The sequence below is a fragment of the Orcinus orca genome, chromosome 16 (genome assembly GCF_937001465.1).
Source record: "Orcinus orca chromosome 16, mOrcOrc1.1, whole genome shotgun sequence".
Taxonomy (NCBI): Eukaryota; Metazoa; Chordata; class Mammalia; order Artiodactyla; family Delphinidae; genus Orcinus; species Orcinus orca.
In genome coordinates, this window is record NC_064574.1 from 2,299,535 (window position 1) to 2,321,865 (window position 22,331).

General features: G+C 54.1%; 1 protein-coding gene across 6 annotated transcripts in view; it reads right to left on the reverse strand.

Annotated features, from left to right (window-relative positions):
• The window catches only part of LOC101269265 (proteasomal ubiquitin receptor ADRM1), a 54,922-nt gene that overhangs the window by 5,271 nt on the left and 27,320 nt on the right, over positions 1 to 22,331 (reverse strand). For 3 of the 6 annotated variants that reach the window (XM_049699674.1, XM_049699673.1, XM_049699675.1), the window contains 9 exons: positions 21,445 to 21,579; positions 20,733 to 20,830; positions 17,972 to 18,154; positions 16,256 to 16,363; positions 15,476 to 15,565; positions 13,624 to 13,747; positions 11,698 to 11,826; positions 10,113 to 10,236; positions 9,468 to 9,558 (listed from right to left, as the gene is read on the reverse strand). In XM_049699674.1, the coding sequence (XP_049555631.1) occupies positions 9,468 to 9,558; positions 10,113 to 10,236; positions 11,698 to 11,826; positions 13,624 to 13,747; positions 15,476 to 15,565; positions 16,256 to 16,363; positions 17,972 to 18,154; positions 20,733 to 20,830; positions 21,445 to 21,579 (1,082 nt within the window). Of the gene's footprint in view, positions 1 to 628; positions 783 to 7,930; positions 9,231 to 9,467; positions 9,559 to 10,112; positions 10,237 to 11,697; positions 11,827 to 13,623; positions 13,748 to 15,475; positions 15,566 to 16,255; positions 16,364 to 17,971; positions 18,155 to 20,732; positions 20,831 to 21,444; positions 21,580 to 22,331 lie in introns of those variants that run through there. The other 3 variants (XM_033410210.2, XM_004282333.4, XM_004282335.4) reach the window with 2 other exon arrangements.

Here is a 22,331-nt window from a genome sequence, read left to right on the forward strand (position 1 = left end):
GGCCTCAGCCGCCCCACAGCTGCTGCCGAACTCCTCCTGGGGTGGACCGACCCCACGGTACCTGAGCCCGTGGAGCCAGGTCCCCAGCTTCTCGTGGTTCTCAAACAACGAAATTTACCTCTGCATCTAGACCCCATCACAGCGGGAGACCCTCGCCACCACCACCTTCCGTACTTTTTAAATAAACTGTCCTTTAACCTGCGGCTCCGAAAGATTTAAAACCTCGATCTGGGCAGGCACACCGCTACCACACTGAATGGGAGACCACACTTGGGCCTAAACCTAGTTTCCATCGGACACACCGCCAGTGAACTGCAGCGCGGCCGGCTCGCTCCCTTCGGAGACAAAACACGAGCACCTGGGGAAACGCAGGCCCGCGGCCGGCCGACCCGCTCCCACCCGCAGGCCCCACCGCCCGACGCCCTCGGCTACGGCCGCGGCAGGCCCGGGGCGGCGGCCCAGCTGCCCGAGAGGCAGGCCCCGAGAACCCCGGCCCGCGCTCGGCCCCCGACCCGGGCCCCAGCCTCTCCAGCCCCCGCCGACCCGGCGCCCGCCCGGGGGCCGCCGAAGGCGCAGGCCCCGCCCCTGGCCGCCTCCGTAACCGTCCCCGCCCCCGACGACCCCGCACCTGGGCCGCGCCGAGACTCGGCAGAGAGGCGCCGTCAGGGCTCGCTCTTCCTCCTCGGCGCCTGCCGGGCCCCGCCGGAAGCCCTCGCTTGCCCCGCCCCACCTACCGCTCTCGCCGCCGATTGGGCCCCGTCAGGTGAGGGACGGGCGCTGGCCCGCGGGCGATTGGTGAGGGCGGCCGCCCATTGCGCCGCCAGACCCGCCCCCGTGCCGGCGGCGCTCTTCCGGCGGAAGCGCGGGCCGGCAGCGTGCGGGCCAGAGCGGCCTCTATTGTTGCTGTGTCATAGGGGCGCGGCGGCGGCCCCTGGCGGCGGCGCCGGGAACGGCGAGTAGGGCGCGGGCCGAGCGGTGGGCACTGGACCCGGGACCCCCGGACCGCGGGGCTGGCCGAGCGGGGGCACCTGCGGGGAGCGGGGCGGGGTCTCTCAGGTTCGCGTCCCGGGGGGAAGGTGACCGACTGCAGCCCCGGACGCTGGCGCGTGGGCCCAGCGCCCTCCGGACGAGCGGTGGTCTCGTGGGGCGCGTGCGGCGCACAACGCGGGGTTTAGGCAGTGGTCCGGCCCCGCGCCCCCAGACCCCGCTCAGTAACTGCCCCCCATCCTCCCCGGGCCCTGGGGATCCCCCAGACCCCCTATAACGGTGACGACATGGCTGCCCCCCTGTCGTCCCCTGGGCCCTGGGGGGTCCCCCAGCCCTCCCCCACAGTAGTGATGACATGACTGCCCTCCATCCTCCCCAGACCCACCTATAACAGCAGCGTCGCGGCTGCCCGCTCATTCCCTGTCCGATGTGTGCAGTCAGAACAGAGTGAACGCAGCTGCCCTCCACAAACCTGGACTAGATAAATGTAAGGCACTGCCTTCCCACTGCTTGTTTTCCCCATCATTTACACCTCTGTACATTTCTGCAGAGCAGAACACACACCGGGAGCAATGTGCCCTCCCAGCCCCACACTGACAGTAACATGTGACTCCCTGCACCAGGCGTGCTTGATGTACTATCAATGTGTGTGTACGTAAAATTTGTTTTTAAGCTTTTTACGAAAGGTATAAAAGTGAAAAGTATTCTTTTATGCAACGTTTTTTATTCATGTTGACACATGTAGCTCTAACCCATCCATTTTAACTCCTGTATAATATTCTGATGGATGGAATACCACAAGTTCTGTATCCATTCTTTTGTGATCTAAAGATTCACTAATTTTTTTTTGTTACAGAAAATCGAGCTGTTTTTCATTTAAAAATATTGTGTTAGTAAGAAAATGCATTTGTTATTTTTAAATTAGTTAATATTTATTTTAAAATGTATAATGTGGTAAATATCCATAGATAGAACTCACATAACACAAAAGCTCTGTGGGGTTCTTGATCATTTTTGAGAAACTAGAGGATTCCAGAGACCAAAGCGGTGGGAACGGCGAACGTGAAGCAATTCTGTGACCTGTGACCACGGTCACCACCCCCGCAGCAATGCCGTCCTGGGCCTTGTGAAACCAGGCAAGAAAACAGTAAGAAAACCAATCTGGCTTCCCTGAGAAGGGGCCAGCAGGCAGGTGTTACTTGTCCAAAGTCTTGAAAAGTTAAAAAGCTTCCCCCAGAGGCCACAGGGAAGCCAACCTTCCAGAACCTGGAGATGGTGCTTCCCATCTGGGCAGTGACCTCAGAGGGGCCCCAAATGCACCTTTCCTCTCCCCGAGCCAAGGAAGCCTGTGCCCTGGGAGGGCTCAAAACACAAAGCTTTATACACTTTCACTAGTTTCCATGAAAAATCTACAGTAAGGAAACAAGCTACAGGTAGACGGGCATCGTGGAGGCCAGTCCGAGCGCACCCCAGCGTGGGCTCTGTGAACCCAGCCCGTCTCCCTGAGCCTCAGTGCCTCCCTCAGGTGAAAGGCAGGGGGTGCAGCGACTGTGGGCACAGGGGTGGCAACAAGGAAGCTGGCAAGGACGCGCCCAAACGTCTCATAAGGAGGGTGTACAGGTGACCTGACATGCAGGAAAGGGTGGTGGACGGCATTATTCATAAGGAAAACGCAAATTAAAACACACCTATTAGAATGGCTAAAAAAAAAAGAAAATTGACAATACTAAGTGCTGTGGAGTCTTTGGTGTTGGAAATACAAAATGGCACACGGCCACTTGAGAAAACAGTTTGGCAGGTGCTTTTGTTGTTGTTTTCTTTTTCTTTGTTTAACAATAGATTTTCTTTTTTAGAGCAATTTTAGGTTCACACCAAAACTGAGCAGAAAGTATAGCGTTCCCACACAACCCCACAGGCTTCCTCACCATCCACATCCCCGCCATCCGCATCCCCACCAGAGCGGTGTGTTTGCTACAATCCATGCTCCTACGTGGACACATCATGTCCCCAAGGGTCCAGAGTTTACATCAGGGTTCATGCTTTGTCTTGAATCCACGGGTCAGACAAATGCTTAGTGACATGTGTCCATTATAGCATCATACAGAGCATCTTCCCTACCCCGAAAATCCTCTGTGCTTTGCCTTGTCCTTCCCTCCCTCTTCCGTAACCCCTGGCGACCACTGATTTTTTTTTTCCAATTTGTTTTTATTGTGGTAAAATAACACGTAACAGAAAATTTACCATCCTAATCATCTTTAAATGTACAGTTCAGTGGTAGTAAATACATTCATAATGCTGTGAAGCCTTCACCACCATCCGTCTCAGACTTTTCGTTTTGTAAAACTGAAACTGTCTGCATTAACACTGACTCCCCACCCGCTCTGTCCCCGACCCCAGCACCATTCTACCTTCTGTCCCTATGAATCTGACTACCCTCAGTACCTCCTATATATGAAATTGGGCAGTACTTGTCTTTCTGTGACTAGCTTTTTCCACTTAGCATAATATCCTCAAGTTTTATCTGTGCTGTAGCACATGTCAGAATTTCCTTCCTTTTAAAGGCTGAATAATCTTCCGCTGTATGTACGTCTACCCCCCATTTTGCTTATCCATTCATCAGTGCGTGGATGCCTGGGTTGTTTCCACGATTCAGCTATTGTGAATAATGCTGCTATGAACATGACTGAACCAATATTGCTTCAAGGCCCTACTTTCAATTTTTGGGGGCAAATACTCAGAAATGGAATTGCTGGATCATATGGTAATTCTATTATTAATTTTTTGAGGAACCGCCATACTGTTTGCCACAGTGGCTGTATCATTTTATTCCTACCAACAGTGCACAAGGGTTCCTGTTTCTCTACATCCTTGCCCAAACTTCTTGTTTTCTGGATTTTTTGGGTTTTTGTTTTTGTTTTTTTTTTTAATACTAGCCATCCTAATGGGTATGAGGTGGTATCTCGTTGTAGCTTTTTTCTTTTTTTTTGCGGTATGCACGCCTCTCACTGTTGTGGCCTCTCCCGTTGCGGAGCACAGGCTCCGGACACGCAGGCTCAGCGGCCACGGCTCACGGGCCCAGCCGCTCCGCGGCATGTGGGACCTTCCCGGACCGGGGCACGAACCCGCGTCCCCTGCATCGGCAGGCGGACTCTCAACCACTGCGCCACCAGGGAAGCCCTCGTTGTAGCTTTTTCATTTCTCTGATGATTAATGAGCTGAGCGTGTTTTCACATGCTTATTGGCCATTGGTGCATCTCCTTCGGAAAAATGTTTATTCAAGTCCTTTGCCTATTTTTGAATCAGGTTTTTTTTTTTGTTATTGAGTTTTAGGAGTTCTCTATATATTCTAGATATTAATCTGCTATCAGATGTTTGATTTGCAAATATTTTCTCCCATTGCCTTTTTACTCTGATGCTAGTGTCTGATGCACAAAATGTGTTTAAATTTTCATAAAGTCCAACTTGTCTGGGTTTTTTTTTCTTGTTGCCTGTGCCTTTGGTGTTATATCCAAGAAATAATTCCCAAGTCCAAAGTTGTGAACTCTGTGCTCTATATTTTCTTCTGAGAGTTTTGTTGTTTAGCTCTCTGATCCCTTCTGAGTTGATTTTTGTATATGGTGTGAGGGCAGGATCAATTCTGTTCTTTGGCATGTAAATATCCAGTTTTCCCAACACCATTCGTTGAAAAGACAGTCCTTTCCCACTTGAACCTTGCCATTAAACTATATATGTTGATTGCGTTGATGGTTACAAGATGGTATGAATCTGTCAACTGCACACAAGGGTGAGTTTCACTGTATGTCAAGGTTTGAATTCCATGTCCTCTACTTACCTGCTCTGAAACCTCAGGCAAGCCCACCTTCCTGCGCCTCCCCTTCCTCCTCGATGGGTCAGACTGGATGGTAATTGTGGAGATTAAGCACCCAGGACACCAGGCCCCGGCTCTGGCAGGGCTGATGCTCTGTGGTCCCCACAGTCAGACACCATGGCCATGGTGGAGCCCCACATCTATGCACCTGGGCATTCCCAGGACATTAAAGTCGTGTGGACAGTCTGTCCCTCTGCCAGGAGCCACCATGGCTACTGGGATCACCACCTCCTCTCAGCTCACCCTCCTGGGAAGCGCACAGCTGCTGGGCACCTAGGGCAGCAGGTAGGGCACAGGGACCTCTGAGTCAAGCGAACACTGTGTTCTGGGCATTCCGTTGCTTCCAGCAACAGGCTCCAACCCCCAGGAGGGAAGAGAGTCCATCAGAGCTCCTCGCTGCCCAGAGAACCCAGACCCCTTCATCCACCTCATGTGCCCCTGAGCCCCCTCTTCGCTGTAACAAGCAGTTTTCTGAAACAATCCGTTAACTGGGCCACCCTAAAGAACACACAGGCCAAACGTCTGACGCCTGGTCTCAAGGACACATCCACAGCTGCTTTGCAGTCCTCGCCAGAGAGGCCAGAGCAGCAGACAGTGAAAAATTGTTCAGTGCAAAACAAATGTCAACTACCACCCATTTGCAAAGAATCTCTATTCAGGGCTAGGGTTTAACATTTATCTCCACAGATCCGTCCAGGCCTCCCCAAAAATCTGAGAATGGTTGATTCTGTTTATATAGAAGAATATTGACAGTTATTACGTATTATAAAATTATAACAATAAATCCGTTTCACTACGTGTTTTCTCGCCCGATGTTCTCGTGCTGCACGGATAGGACGAACAGTGTTCGTGGGACAATGGAGGAAGGCCCCTGTCTGTGCGCTGTCACCCTCTGCAGAGACCAAGTAGCCCTTCACCAGACGTTTGGCCCAGGGTGGCTGGTTCACAAAGACGGAATGGAGCAGTGCATCCAGTTGAGGGCTGACGGTCCAGGAAACTCGTACCGAGAAATACCAAAATGGCATTTTCACTTTGCGAAGAAACCGACACTGAGAACGTACAAGATAGGCCCAAAGCTGACGTGCACTGAGGGAAACACCACTTGACGTCCTGCAGGTCTGGCGACAGGCCCTTTTGTCAGGGGACCCCAATCTTCGCACCCACTTTGGACATAGGAAGATCCTTTGGAAGATGAAGCCAGGACCAGTAGGAACTGTCTATTGACTGAACTCTCCTGCAGGGCCGATTGCTCCACACAGGACGCGAGGCTTCACGGAGCAGTGCCCTCCCCTTCTAGCACGCAAGGGTAGACAGGAGGAGGGCTATTCTCGCTTCCGATTTTTGGAAGCTTATTAGCATTTTAAACGATGTCTTCATTCCATTGTTCTTGGTGGATACGTGAGACTTGCCAGACCTGTAGATCCCCGGCTCCGCGGGCAGCACCTTTTCCCGGGAGCAGGTGTCCTGAGAGGAAGCTTCTTGCTGGGGCGACCCGGAGGGCTGGCTGGCTCGCGGGAGATGCCCGGCCCTTCTCTCGTCCTGTTCTGATTTCCTGGCCTCAGGTCCTGACGAGGACCCAGCAAGCAGATGGCAACGCCTCCAGCTGGACAGCTCCACGCTCATTGGCACAAGTGGCCGGCAGCATCGGCCCGGGCGCCCGGAGGCCATCGGCGCTGTACTGGGTTCTTCTCCCCGTGTTTCGGGAAGATCCTTCCACGAGCCCAAGCATCGTCCTTGGAGACAGACTATGAAATGTTGACTGTGGCCAAGAAAACCATCGGGGCTGCTCCTCAGGGGCCCTGCCTGGGGCCACTGCCGGCTTCCGTTTCCCTGTGGAGGCTGAGAGGTCCGCCTGGCACCCTCGTTTCACCCCTTCCAGAGCCACCATGCTATACCCCGGAGGGTCCTGGCTTTCGCGGCAGCCCAGAGTGGCCGAACGCGGTGATGCCCGTGAGGGCCGGGGCCCGCTTCTCCGATGCCTTCTCACGACCGGGGCCCGCAGCCGGCCAGCCAGTGCTGGGGATGCCCTGACCCTTGACCCCGCCAGGGAGAGCAGTACCACTCCTGGGACGGACCTGTGTGGCACAGAGACCCAGGCACGACCATTGGTCGCCAACAGCAGGTGGCCTGTTAAATCTAGCCAGCACCGGTGTGCACGTAACGTTTCTCTCTTCCATGAAACATGCTCTGAGACGTCTGTGCGGCTAACTCTCCAGTGGCTCTCAGTAAACGTGCACTGAATCGATGGACATGTGACTGGATCCTACCTTCAAGGGGGAGCAAAATCAAAATGTGAAGTTCTTCGGGTAAAGTGTGCTCTACTTTTCATCCCACAAGGACGTCCTGAGTTACAAGACTGCTCTAAAAAGCACCCGGGCCCTATCTCAAAGCCACAGTCACAAACTGGGGGCCAACGACAAGGCCACCACTTTCCACACGGGCCACACACATCGGTCGTGGGAGGTCATCCTTTAAAAAGCAAATTCCACTGAAAAACTCTTTATTAGAGAGAAACACCCAGCATCCCAGTGTGTCACGGCAGCCAAGGTGAGGGGGCAGCTTTGGTCGGTGTTAGCATCTGTGGACACAGTGGTTAAAGGATCACGACGGCCATGCTTTGAGGTCATCGGCCGTCCTGCCCTTTGTCCTTTGACTCTTGAATCGGGTGCGAAGGAAGCAGCTACTGGGGCCACGTGGAATCTGACCTCAGGGAGGACCTAGAGATGCAAACCTTATGGTAAATTATTGGAGGTGGTGACAAATGGGATAGTCCACGGAGGTTGTCAAACTGCCCTAAACACTGTTGTTCTAAATGCGTCCTGGGTCCCCCCCACGCTCCCTGGGCAAGGAGGCCACTGCCGCCGCCTCCCAACCAGAGGCACAGGACTCCCCACATCCTAACGACCGGGTGTGTCACAATCTCCTCTCTGCATGACGTCAAGATCACATCCTCGGGGGCTTCCGTGTGTCGCCGGCGGCCCAGCTCGGGCCCCATTGAGCAAGTGCGCTGGGATTCGACCCCGATACCACGCCTCGGGTTTCCGAAGCTACAGAACCAAGCCTTCAGAGCAACGATTTGCTTTTAGAAGTGTTTTAATTACAAACGTGATTTTGAAGCTGGGACACAAAATGCCGACACCCTCTCACTGAGAACCCACCACTGCATACAGGTGCGTGTGTGTGTGCGTGCGCATGCAGGTGTGCGTCTGTGCACACCGCAGATTGTCTTCAATTCAAAGAGCTCTGCGACGACCGGTGGCGTTGGCTTCTCTACAGAAAGTAAACAGTCACTGGTGCAGATGTGTGCAGAGATGGACACACAACGGTAATGACACCACTGGAAGCAGACTGCTAGGACCCCCCCGCCTCGGTGCCCCCAGAGGCGGGTCCCTCGTATTTCACACATGCAGGACAGGAGCACAGGTGCTGCAGGGACAGGCCAACTGTCGTGAGAGACTCACTCTGTGACGTGGGTGTGGCCTGCAGTGACAGGGGAGCCCTGGGGGCCAGAGGCGGGCTCCCAAACCTGTCGGGGTTGGGAGCTGTCTGGGGACTTTTTGTCAAGGTTTCTGGCCACCCTCGGTTGTCATGGTAATGCTTCATTTTGGACAGTGTACACGTGACGTTAATGCCTATCGTGCTCTTCAGCAAAATATTATTCAAGTAGTTTGAACTTAAATATCAAAAGTAATCTTTACATTATTGAAGACTGGTCAAAAATACAGACTCTGACAACTTTTCATTTCATTCAATCAGATGCTTTGAAAATCTTCACTTTTGCGTTACTGTATCTAGAAAGCAATTCCTGGCCGTTATAAAGCTCTTGGTGGGACTTTTTCCAAGATCCATCTTTTCCTGCTACTGGTTCAAATTTAAAATACTTTCAGAGACACTCTGCCACCGCGTTATAAGGAGGAATGTGGACCCCGTCCTGGTACTTCCTTTATTTATAACTTTTGTAATTAAGAGGGTGCTGTAAGCTACACCAGCCCCAGCTCTGGTTCAGTCACATAAAAGGGAACTGTAAAGAATTTTCCTTTTCAAACCTTAATGGAAACATGATGATCCCAAGTGAAGCTTTATGAAGAGACTGCAACAGGAGGAAAACGTTTGGCAATCCAAAGGTGGTTAGAATTAAATCCTCAACCAGGACGGAGCCACCTCCACGCACAGCCGTTAGAAAGCCAGCTTCTGCTGTGACCGGAGCTCAGAGCAGCCACTTGGTGGAGTCTAGCCTCTCGGGTCTCCGGGGCCGGGGGCCGGTCCGGTCTCTCAGTAGATGTCTGGGCAGCCTGAGAAATCCCTCTCAAAGTAGCCCCCCACGTACAGCCAGTCGGGGGTCCCAGTGTACGGGTTACTGCCTCGGTGAAACCACCTGCGACACAGAGCAGGCGGTCAGGAGGCCAGGAGACAAGACACGGCCATTGGTCTTTTCTTCCCCCTGGGGATCACGGCCCCTCTCATCAGGCACCATCACATCACACATCAGTTTACACGCAGCCCAGAGCTGCCGGCCACCATCTTATGGGACACAGGGGAGCTTCTGCTGAGCCCCGGTGGGTGTGCGGCCCCCTCCCCGCTTCCTCGCCCTCGAGGCCACCAGGCGTCTCACCTCGTCTGCCACTCAGCCTCCTCCCTGGCCCGCTCCCTCCGGGCCTCCCTCTGCTTCTCCTCCAGCCGTTCCTTCTCCTGGCTCGCCAGATCTGGGTGCAAGCACAGGGGACTGGGTCAGGGCTCAGGGTGACAGGCAGAGCTGAGGGCTGAGAGAGCAGATGCCGGAGCACCCCTCACACCCGACCCCAGATGAAAAGTCACACGTGGGTTAGCAAACCACAGACAGTAAAGGCCGTCAGCGGGAAACCAAACCCAGGCACGAGTGCACAGGCGCACGGCCAGGTCCGGACGCCAGCGCAGACCCCAGTGCGGCCCAGCCTGGCAGGCAGAGGGGCCTCGGGCCTGGGCGGGCATGTGGGGGGGGCCCTCCAGCCAAGCGACTTTTAAATAACAATGTGTGCAGCTTCTGAAATGTAATCTTACTGTCTGTTGAACCTAATAAGAAGACAGGGTACTTGCATTTTGCATGGATTCTTTTTCATTTAATTTTCCTAGTAATTCAATCTTATTTTATTTAGAGAAGAATTGGGCCGCAGCAAACTAGAAATTTTTTAACTCTTTCCCCACAGACGGTTTGAGAAGCACGATCTGCAAGACGTGAAGTTCCCTTCCAGCGCCCGCCCACTCAGCCAGGGCCACGCACCCATGTTGCCGTTCTCCATGCCTCGGATGTCAGGGCGCAGCCGGCAGTCGGTGGGGGCCAGGATCTTCTCCATGCCCGTCTCCAGTTCATTGAGGCTAACCGTGAAGCTCGTGAAATTATACATCTGGAGGAGCAGGCACAGAATCATTACTATAAATGGCACTCTTTTCTGTGCACTCTTCACAGTTGGAGGCCACCGACACTCTAAACCCCTTCAGAGCGGCCAAGTGTCACCGGCTCCCTGGAGACACTGCTGTCAAGGTCACCGGGGCCGGGGCTCCTTCCCTGCCCTGACACGCACTCGCCTGGGGCCCCTCCCCTCCGCCCCCATGTGGGGCACCCAGGCCCTCACCCTGACGTCCCACCCGCACATCTGCTTTCTCACATCCTGGGGGCTGGACAGGAGTCTCCGGCTCAGCTCCTCCGGGGGGGGGGGGGACGCTGCTGCGCCCACGGCCCCCCAGCCTCTGCCTCCCGACAGCCCAGACCTGGGGACCCGCCTCCCACCTGGCCTCCCTCCCGCTCTGGCCCCTGAAGTCTATCTCCACAAGTGGCCAGAGGGGCCCACCTGGTCCCCTCGCTGCCCAAACAACCCCACATCACTCACAGGAGCAGTGGGGCTCGGGCCCAGCCGCTCCTCTGCCAGAAAGCAGCTGGATGGCCACGCCCCCCCACCCCCGCCTCCCCCAGGTCCTGCTCCAGGTCGCCAGGGCCCAGGAGGCCCGCCCCCAGCCCATCAGGCCGGTGGCTCTGCTGTGTGGGCGGGGTCCTCTCCTGCCCTGTCCTTGGGCTCTGCTCCCGGTGACCTGGGCCCACCCGCACCGACTCAGTAGATGCTCACTGAACCAAAGGGATGAGTGTTATTTTTAAACATGAGCTTTTTCTGCTATTACTTTATACTAGCTTGTACTGCACTAAAATTATACCAGTGGCTGTGCTGAGGTAACGTACTGACTAGCTTGTACTCCACTAAAATGATAACAGTGGCTGTGCTGAGGTAACGTACTGACTGACGAATGTTCTGTTGTTTCCTTTACTTTGCACCTGCTGTGCTTTGCTTATAGGATGTGACAACACAATAAAAAATCTTAGAGCATGTTGTGTATGTATTTTATATATAACTAACATATAACTGATAATATATTAAAATAAAATATAACTTATTACATGTGTTATAGTTACCATGTAATTATTTTTACATAGTATACATTACTGTAAATATAATAAATTTATTATATTTATTATAATTAAATTATATTTAATTATAATTGTACTTATAATTTTGCATTACATTTAATAAATTTATTATATGTAATGCAAATCATAAGCGCAATTTTCAAAAACAAACATCAAAATGCATTTAAGCACCTAAGCTGACGAGTCAGAAAAATAATCTCTCGAAACGGGTTTGGAAACCCTTCTGGTAAGACGCAGCCGGTATAGGCTCTGAGGGCTTGCAGTGTAACCCGGGTACTGTGATGTGTGCACAGAGTGCTGATGTGTCGGGGTCAGGGCTTGGAGGGCAGGGAGTCCCTCGGGTGACGGTGGACAGCTGGGGGGCCTGGCTGGGGCGGGGGGCGCGGACCTGGGCAGAGTTGGGGGGCCGGGTGTTGACCCTCCAGAGTAGCTTGCTGCCCGGAATGACCTGCACCGTCTCCTGAGCCTCCGGCACGGCGTCCACCACATCACCGTCGGCCTTCTCGGGGCAGTCGTCCTGAAAGACACAGCATCTCGGTGCTCCCAGAGCCCCTCCAGCCCCGCCCAGAGCCCCCGAGACAGCAGCCAGGCACCGCCCTCCTTGTGGGGGGTGCCCGCACAGCCTTCTGGGTGTGACTGGACGGGGCAGCACCTCCTAAGGAAGCTGAGGATGCCTCTCCCAGAGGGTTATTCCCCCACGAGCTGCGCTTCTGCTCAGTTGAGACGGGGTTCGCACTTGGTGATTTCAGAGTGTTTTAGCGTTTCTAGACTGGGGATCACGTCTCAGTAAAAAGGTGCAACTGCTACTTCTTTCTCAAAATCAACGGGACGAAAGGGAAGAACAGGGTGGTTATTCAGGCAGCTGTGAAGCGAGACACTTAAACCGCGAGAAGCACAGCCTTGGAGGCCTCGCCACCCGCAGGCTATGTGCTTTGGTGCCCGAAGCTAAATAAAGACACAGCTCAGGGACAAGTACCCACAAAACGCTCCCTCCTCGCGAGGCTCCCTAAGGGGCGACAGAGCCAAGCTGACGCGTTAAAACACACCACTAAGTGGAGTGAACGTTCCACTGTATGGTCTTTAAATGGAACTTTACTTTTTTTTTTTAGTTTAAAAGAGCATTATTAGAAACGATGTCTAATAGCACCCATGAAATATCACAATATAAAAAACACTAACAGGAGACTTCCCTGGCAGTCTAGCGGTTAAGACTCTACGCTTCCACTGCAGGGGCACAGGTTCAATCCCTGGTCAGGGAACTAAGATCCCACATGCCACATGCCACGTGGCATGGCCAAGCAAACAAACAAAAAGCACTATCGATCGCAGTGGCAGCTGAACATTTTGTTATGAACACCTTGGGTTTGGTACAGTCTAATTTATCATCTAGAAAAATGTGACACCTCTTTTGAACTATCACTTCTAGTTTTAAGCTCAAGAAGAACTAGTCTTAAGAAAATCTGTATTCCAGGGCTTCCCTGGTGGCGCAGTGGTTGAGAATCTGCCTGCCAATGCAGCGGACACGGGTTCGAGCCCTGGTCCGGGAAGATCCCACGTGCCGCGGAGCAACTAGGCCCGTGCGCCACAACTACTGAGCCTGCGCGTCTGGAGCCTGTGCTCCACAACAAGAGAGGCCGCGATAGTGAGAGGCCCGCACACCGCAATGAAGAGTGGCCCCCGCTTGCCGCAACTAGAGAAAGCCCTCCCACAGAAACGAAGACCCAACACAGCAAAAATAAATAAATTATAAAAAAAGAAAATCAGTATTCCAAAGTTCCAAGGGGAAAGTATCCTTGTGAAAACTTTCCAAATATTGGGTATGTTACCTGGTACTCAGAACTAGAAACGCAGAAGTGACATCCACTTGCTCGTTTAATGGGTCTAAGCTCACAAGGTGCAGGGAAACAGGAGGTTTACGAAGAAGTATCCAGAAGAGGGACTTCCCTGGCGGTCCAGTGGTCTAAGACCCTGTGCTCCCACTGCAGGGGCCCGGGTTCAATCCCTGGTCGGGGAACTAGATCCCGCGTGCCTCGCAGTGTGGCCACAAAAAGAGAGAAGTATCCAGAGGAAAATGGAGGTGTCCTCTGCTTCCGCCAGGCTCGGGCGGGTAGAGGCGCAACTGGGACACAGGTGGACTCCGCCCCCGTCCAGAATCAGAAGACAAGCAGCTTTGCTTGAGAGACAGGTTCTGTGATTCACCCTCTGCAGCCGGGGCCACAAAGGCGCTGTGTCCCCCGCAAGCGGCATGCCCGGCCAGGCTCCACCCCTCCCACCCCCCCCACCCCCGCGGGGGACGCCGCACGGAGCCACTCACCAGCTTTGTCTTCCGCAGGGGATCGGTTCTCCTCTCCTGCTTCTTAAAGGACTCGTACGCAGCGGGGTCCAGGCCCCACAAACACTCCGTCCATTTGCCATAGATCATAAAGAGCTTCTTTTTGCTGTAGTCAAACGGAATTTTTTAAAACCAAGTTACCAGTTAACAATTATAAACCGTTCATCTAAACGTGCAGCACCTTAACTGTGACCATGGAACAAATTCTCGTTCTGGCATGTCTTCTTATAAATTTTAGGGATGTTGCTGGGTGTAAATGCAAAGATAAAAAGTTTCATTTTAGCATCTCTTACTCGTGGCTTTTGAGACTAACTATTCACATTCCTTCACAAAAGCAGAAAAGAGAAAATGAAGGTACAAAAGCCTGAAGGGCGAAAGACGGGCCGCAGGAGACGAGATGATGTGAGAACAAGCGTTCGACGTTATTACATTTAACACCCTACGCGCCCGATTGTTATTTTTGAAATACATTACATTTTTATGTACTGTGTGTCCTGCAGCCCTTTTTCTATAAACCACATAAACAACCCTCCCCACGTTCAGCTGATGTGGTCTCTGCTTTATCTTTGTAACCTCAAGTCAGATACCCCGTCACTGTCTGCCCACATCTTTCATTTCGTAATAACCTCGACAGATCTTTCCAGATCAGCCACCAGAGCTCTCTGCCTGATTCCAAAGGAACAGCGCCAACCATGTTGGGCCCTTGTTTTTCTTTCTCACGTCTCCCTCGGGGGAGAGCATACAGTTGGCCACGCGCTCCCTGGAAAGGCTGCCCCGCCCGCCACGGGATGTGCTGGGAGGGCCAGCAGGCAGGGACACGTGGCCAGACCTCACTTGGCAGAGAGCCTGGCAGACACTCTCTGTCTCCAAGAGACGTAGCATTAGGAAAGAGCATCGAATGTAGGGCGGAAAACCAGAAACTCAGAACAGGACTGGCATGGCTCACTGAGTGCCGGTGGGCGTCTGCTCCCGCAGCCTGCTTCTGTGGATACGCTGACCACAGGGCGGGTCAGTGCTATTCCCACTAACAGGAATGCTGCCCCGTGAAGTCCACACACCAGGTCCTAGCTTACTTCAAGGGGCGAAGTGGTCAGAGTCTTACGTCTAAAGGTATTTTAAGGAATTAGAACAGGTGATTTCTGGTACCCAGTAGAGTGGGATGGAACAAAAGCACCCACTGCTTTACACTGGAAACTTCTTTCTACTCGAAAATGTGTGTATTTCAGGAGCTGGAAGGAATCTTATGGCTGTTATACAGCCCAAGTTACTTATTGAAAAAAAAAGAGAGAGAGAGAAATTGAGACCCAACACATAACGTGGGGGACCCCCCCCCAATTTGTTAAAATTACTAGTGGCCATTTCTCTGCTCACAAAAACTTTAAAAGTCCCAAATTTCCAAATTGGAATGAACGAGTCACATGAGAACGATGCTCACGAGCTCGGGTTTGGGTTTTGCCTGACAACCATTACGGACGCCAGGAGAGGGAAGGAAACACATGGTCAAATTCTAAAATCTCAGTCCTGTTTGCACAACTGCAGTTTTATCTCTCAGTGAAAATGCTGAACTTTCTCACATCCATTTTATCAAAAGAAAACAGAGCCAGATCTTTTACCCTCAAAGAAGGGGAAGCTGGGCTCCATCAGTCACCACCCTGAACGGTGCACTTAAAATTCATCATTATCTCCTTCTGTGCTCAGTAATGAAATGCTTTTTCTAAACAAGAAAGAGTCATAACTCATCCTCCCTGGCAGATGTCACCGGCACAACTATGTCTTTTGCAGAGACACACACGCCGTCCAGGCACCCTGTGGCCCAACCCACACGCGGACCTACTTTTTGTCTTGAATGTACCCTTCCACTTTGTGAAGTTCTTTTCCAAACAATCCACACGGTTTAAAGTGAAGCACACACTTATCTCCAGTTCTGCAGGGAAAACAAACACAGGCTTCTGTTGTAGACATGAAACATCCAGGAAAGAGAGAGAGAGAAAAGAGGGAGGGAGGGTGGGAGAGAGTGGGCAGACGGAGGCTGCCCAGGGCGGGGCAGCATCAGGACCAGTGGACAGCACAGGGGTCTTTCCGGGGGATGGAAAGCTTCGAGCACTTCCTTGTGCCGATGGTTGCACAACTCAGTAGATTTACTAAAAACCATGTAAGCGTCCACTTTTCCTGGTGGATTTCATGACATGTAAATTACATCTTAACAGACATAACAAAGCCAACCAGCCAGGAACCCCTAGAAGGTCTGACAGACTGGACAGTGGACAAGACTTGAGAACGGTCGCTCTACTTTCATCAGGGAATCACACCATTCTTCAGTGCAGTTTAAAATTTCAAAATAAATTCACTATTGTGACTAAAAACAAAGAAATATCAACACAGAGCAGTAATGATGACTTCGATCAGTGCCAACCAGAATCAGATCCAACCACCACCACGTGTGGGGCCTCCCAGCCAGTGAGGCCCGTCTGGAGGCCGAGGGGCATGGGGGACCAGGGAGGGGCCCGGAGAAGCCGACAGCAGCGTGCAACCACGGGCTGGGTGCCAGCTGGTGCTCTGTGTGCTGCACCGCCACCCTGGCTTTGACCGCTGCACGACTGTCGGGGGCCATTACCTGTGGTTTACAATCTCCACCGTCCCGTACTGCTCTATCCAGAGTTTCCCGATAATCACGTTGTGGACACAGCAGGTAGGGTTGGTCCACGTGTAGGCTTCATTATGTCTGAAAGACGCCAGAGAACAGCAAGTCAGAGGCCAGCGAAGCAAAGACGCTGTGCGACCTCAAAAGCAAAGCACCAGACAGAATCAAACCGTGATTGACTTAAAACCTGCAGAGGAACAGAGCACCGCTTTGAACTCCCCGAGCAGGGGCGACTTCTTTAGCATTCGTTTGAAATGTCCTTCTTCTCTCCTTTGTAGCAGCAAAAAAGCTTTCTACTTAAATGTCAGGACAAGTTAATAAGCAAGAAAAGGCTGAGACAAAGGCAAGAGGTTTCCTGTGAAGCCCTCAACAGCACAGCCCCTCCACCCCAGCCTGCAGGAACCGCGAGGTCCCCAGCGCGTGGCCCTGGCCATTTGGGGACCTGCGTGTGGACCCCACAAACGGGTGCTGAGCAGATGTGGCCAGACGTGTGTCTCAAGGGAGGCTGCCTCAAAGAGCCACAATTCAGGGCAAAAACCAGCTCAAAGCACAGGCATTTCGTGATGAATATTTGGAATTCCTTGAATTTCCCAGGAACCCGAAGGTGTTACTTGACAAGGTTTGTGACCTTTCACTTCCCCGTGCCTCACCCGAGAAAGCCAAGAGCTCGGGACAGACAGGACAGGCACCCTCCCCAGGAAGGGGCCGCCCTCACCGTGCCTGGGTGACCTCATCTGCCCCGAGGTACAGGGGTTGGGGGGTGGGTACTGGGAAGACCACGCTCCTCCAGCCCGGCGGGGCCACAGGAAGTGCAATGACATCAGAAGCTTCCCATGGGGGCTACGGTTAGCGAGGCTCACACCCCAGGGAGCCGGCTGCGCCCCTCGGCCTGGACCGCCCACGATGGGTTTGCAGCACCAGGCAGTTGCTAGAGACTCAGTTTCTGCTTTGAGGGTCTTTGATCACCACCGGATTGGGCGCGTTTAGATTTAGATTTAACAGTGCTCGGGCGTCCTGGAAGACGGCCCCTTCCTTCTCACCTCCTGGTGGTCAAGCCCAGCCTCCCACCCTGCACACTCAACCACGGCTGGTCTGCGTGGCCAGCAGCACGTGCACATAGGGCTGTGTTCACTTCTGAGGTCAGGTCACAGAAGACACTGCAGGTTCTGTCCCGGTGGTGGTCTGCCCACCACCCCGGGCCCCAGCTCTGGGGGATGCCAGTGCCTCGTCTGCACAGCCGTACAGAGCAGAGGGTGGCAAGGAAGCGAGGGCCCCTGCCAGCTGCCGGCACAGTGAACGCGGGAGCAGAGGCTCCTCCCACCTGTCTTCAGGAGGCCTCCCGCTGCGCCCGCACAGAACCCCGGCAGAGCCACCCACGATGCCCCTGCCCTCCAGCCCCCAGACACCGGGGGAGGACAGTGCCGTTTCACACTGCTGAGCTGGGGCTGTCATGCAGCAGGAGGTGATGACCGCAGAGATCAGGGGAGAGAAGACGGGACCCAACACGGTCAAATGTGAGGAGGACCCCCAGGAACAGCCAGCCCGACGAGGTCTCCAGCCTCCCTAGAGCAAGTCCCTGCCGCTGGAAAGGCTCCCTGCCCGCAGAACATGCAGGATCCCTCCACCAGAAGGACGCCTTCGTCCTAAATGGAAACGGATTTCCCTTTGGATGCACGGCCGCCCACTCACTTGAGAAGCTCCAGCGTGATGGTGCCACGCGGCTCCGCCTCCACGCTCTTCCCCCAGAACTTGAGCTTCGGGTAGATGGAGCCGTGAAACAGGAAGTCCTGATGGAGGCCCTCCGAGTAAAATGCACTGATGGGGGGGTGGTGGCTGACCTGCTCGGATATGAATCTGAACCCTAAGTCTTCCCTGGGAACAAAACAAGGAAAAGAAAGGAGGGGGCAGGAGGGACAGTCAAAGGGCCTCATCAGTGACAACAAAGCCCAGAAAGGTCAGCCCAACCCGCTCTCAGCAGGCCTGCAGCTCAGAGCTTGTGGCGCTGCAGGACCGCATGGCCACCCGGCCTCCACGTCTGGAAGGGGCGCTGGGATAAGGGGACCACGCGTGCTGTCACACGTGGCAGAAATATCCGACACGGCTCCCTGACGTCACACTTGGCCTAACACTGACCACACGCAGAGCACACGCACACGCACAGCACACAGCACACGCACAGCACACACAGCACACACACACGCGCTGTGCCTCCAGGGCCAAAGTCAGTACCACGCAGAACAAGCGACAGTGCAGAGAGGCCTCCCGCCCTGCACGCAGGTGCACAAGGAGCTCTCAGAACCAGTGAACTCAGAGAACTGACAGCAAACTGTCACCTTAGTCCTCGAGGGATGCCCACTGCCCAGTAAACCCAGAGTAGGACTTTCCAGCCTCCTTTCAAGGCTCCTGGCATTTCTGTGATGAAATGTCCTATGCCCCAAGATATTCCTGGCCAGGAAATAGGGTTTTTAGTACACTTTCTTTTTCAATAAAAATGTCAGTTTTTAATTGTTCCAGAACCCTGAATACACCTACAGCTGCAGTCATTAACAATTATAAAAGCGCAACCACATAATTACTAACTTAACTGGAATCAGAATTTCCAATCATTACAAAGGAAGGAAAGTTGAAAAATTAGATTTTAAAAAGGTTGCCTACCAAGGTATGTAATTTATAAAATGAATACTTGTCTAAGAAAAGAAAGTGTTATTTTTAGTTATCCAGGAGCAATCTCTAAGGATGAGAAGACACTGGTGAATGGCCAGGCTTAGTTATGTTGTCCCCCAAACAGGAAGACGGCTCCGTCTCACACGTGTGGCACGCGGCAGACACCGTAAGCGTGACCTAGAAGTTAAGGCCCGACACACAGTTAAGAGAGAATGTCAGTGTTTCCCATCAGCCTGTGAAACTATAGTTCAACCCCTGAACTACGTTCATGAAAAAGATGAACAGGGCTTCCCTGGTGGCGCAGTGGTTGAGAGTCCGCCTGCCGATGCAGGGGACGCGGGTTCGTGCCCCGGTCCGGGAAGATCCCACATGCCGCGGAGGGGCTGGGCCCGTGAGCCATGGCCGCTGAGCCTGCGCGTCCGGAGCCTGTGCTCCGCAACGGGAGAGGCCACAGCAGTGAGAGGCCCGCGTACCGCAAAAAAAAAAAAAAAGATGAACAATGAGGGGTGCCACTCTGTACCCAGCATCTTGGGGGGTCCGTGCGCTTTTAACCCATCTGCTTACTTTCCTTCGTCTGCAACTTTTATCATATTACGCTGTGATTTTTCTTTTCAGATATTTCGATGATGCTTTTAATAAACAAAAATGCTCATACTAGTCTGACAGCTACACAAGGTCAGAATCCCGAACCCTGGACTAAGCAAACAAACCGGAGGGAGGAAGCCTTTGCTCGAGAGAAACATCTAAGAAAGGAGGAAACTCGACATGAATTCAAGACAGAAGTGTCCCCTTAAGAGTGACCCTCGGGGCAAGCCTTTCCCTTGCCTGGGTCTCAGCTTCCTCGCTTCTAAAAGGAAAGGGCTGTGCCTTATGGCCCCGCCTGCTGTGAGATGCCACAGCCCAAGGTCACGTGCGGAACCCCTGTCATTTACAAAGCGCCCCAGCAGCACACACCTCGCTTTCTCCCAACTCGTCCAGCTTTCTCAAGGGCAATGAGATGTGGAGAACGGCTTCTCCACCACTCAGTGCCAGCCGACCTCTAAGCCACACTAAAAACCCAGGGGGAATTCCCACTCTAGCAGCGTGTGGAGAAGGGGTCGCTGCTGAGCCATCCAGGACAAGCCAGAAACAGTGGAATTTGAAACTGACGTGAATGTTGCTTTCCCAACCTGGGAAGTGACGTGTGGGCAGGTGTGTGCAAGCCGCCCGCATCACTAAGATGACAATTCCTCCCCAAATGGTCGGAAACCAGCGCAGATACACACACTCCCACGCACTCGCTTACACTCTACAAACCTGAAGAGTGCCCATTCTAAGCTGTCCAACATCCCCAAATCCCACCATCATTTACTCTCCATTGGAAAAACTCAACCACTAATAACATATATGCAATAAAGGACCCAAGAACCAGAAGTGTGTGGTTCTTTGAATCCAAGATGCATCGGTCACACAACACGCCACCGGTTTTATAAAGATGCTGCAACTTAAACCACACCTCGCAGGAACGCCCCAACTCGAGCACCCAGCCATGCGACACCCCGCGCCGCACGCTCCCGGCGTCCCCGCTCCGTCCCTGAGCCTAACGTGCTCCGCTTGCGCCTCAGTTGTTTCGCCAGGCTTCTGTTACGTCATTAACACAACAGCCCTCGTACGTGCACCACCTTCCCACCTGCAGCAAACCCCTCAATTCAGTCAGCCGGGAGAAATCCATGCTGGACAAGGAACCCCCCGTCCGTCGCCAGAAGCACCTCACGCACGAGACGGTCACGAGGGCCTGTCCCCTTACCTGGTTAACTCGTACGTCTCCCCCAGGAGCGGATTGAACGGCTTGCCGGTCCTCTCCCACTGGGAAGCCACAGCCGAAACCGCAAAGGCCGCTACAGACTGGAAACAACCACAGGCTGGTGAGGGGCGGCTGTCCATCAGGTGTGGGAGCCGGGGCGGTGAGGGCGCCCCGCTCGCTTGCTCCCGGGTGCCTTTTCAGTCTCCCACTTGTCACACGTTTGAAACCGCAGAACTTCCGGGGAAATGCTGCTTATCACCCACCACTTCCTCACAGCCACGGAAAGCAGGAACTCTGCCGCCTTCTACTCCCAGCCCGGGCCTACCTCGCAGGCCCTGTCCATCACACACACATGCGCACACACACGTGCGCACACACACACTCACGTGGGGTGATGGTGCTGAAAGGGCCCAAGAGGAGCCAAGTGCCGGCGCCACTACCCGCTGCAGCCCTGCAGCCCCGACCACCAGGCAGCCGAGACCACGCCCGCGCGGAACGTGCCCACGACAAATGCCTTGGCCTTGGGGCAGGACAGCACCCCAACATCCGTGCAAGCTGCACTGGCCCTTCTCCTAGGTGTCGCACTGCTGAGGTGCCTGGGTCCCTGCCACCACATGGCCAAGCTGATGGCGTCATATTCATTAAAAGCTACGGTCCGCACCCAGCCGAGCTGCACCCAGCCTGGCCCTCCCCCCGAGAGGAGCCCGCCGCCCACCTGCATCCTTTCCAGGGGCTGGGGCTGGCAGGAGGCTTTGTGGATGAGGTACACGTGCTCCATATACTCCGTGATCCGTTGCAGGAAACTCAGAGGCTCATTGAAGGCGATGGGCATCGTGATCTTGGACAGCTCCTAGGGGGAGCCAGTGAGGACCCGTTACCGCTACCGCTACCGCTACCGGCGGCTTTGCCCAGACACCACTGCCCCTGCACCCGCCCCTGCTCCGAGCATCATTCCCTGCAGCCGCAGTTGCCTGCGGGACGAGACTGGAGAGGCCCTGCGGGGAGCCTGGCCTGGGAGACAGCTGCCTGCACACATGCCCGTGGGCACCGTGCCTGCCCCCCGCTCATGGCACACGAGCCTGCAGGCACCCGCAGGCCGCCAGCTCCAGTGACGACCCTGCTCCTGTGTGCTCCTCATGCCACCTCCAGCTCCATGGTCCCAAAGCATCGTTCCAACCCGTCACCCCAGGGTGACTTGGAAACTCCTCGGCCTGGCAAGTGAGACCCCCTAACGCAGCCGGCTCTCAGGTACCATGCAGGCAGAGCAAGTGTGCAGCCCCCGGTGCAGGGGGAGGCCGGGAAGACGCTCGGGGACCCATGCTGCAGTGGGCGCCGAGGGAGCCGGCATCTAGGGAGGAGGCTCCAATGCACTTCACGAAGGCAGAGGCCCCTCCCAGGAGCACGGCTGAGCAGCGCAGGACTGGCTTTGCCAAGGAAGGACCAGGGCTGGACAGGAGGGAGAGGGAAGAGGAGATGGGGGGGAGGGGAGGGAAAGAAACGCTGCCAGCCCAAAGCCAGGAAAGATGCTGGCCTCGCTCACGTCAGGAGACAGGAAATGAAAGCACATGGAGATTCCACTGCACACCCAACTCAAGTGGCAAA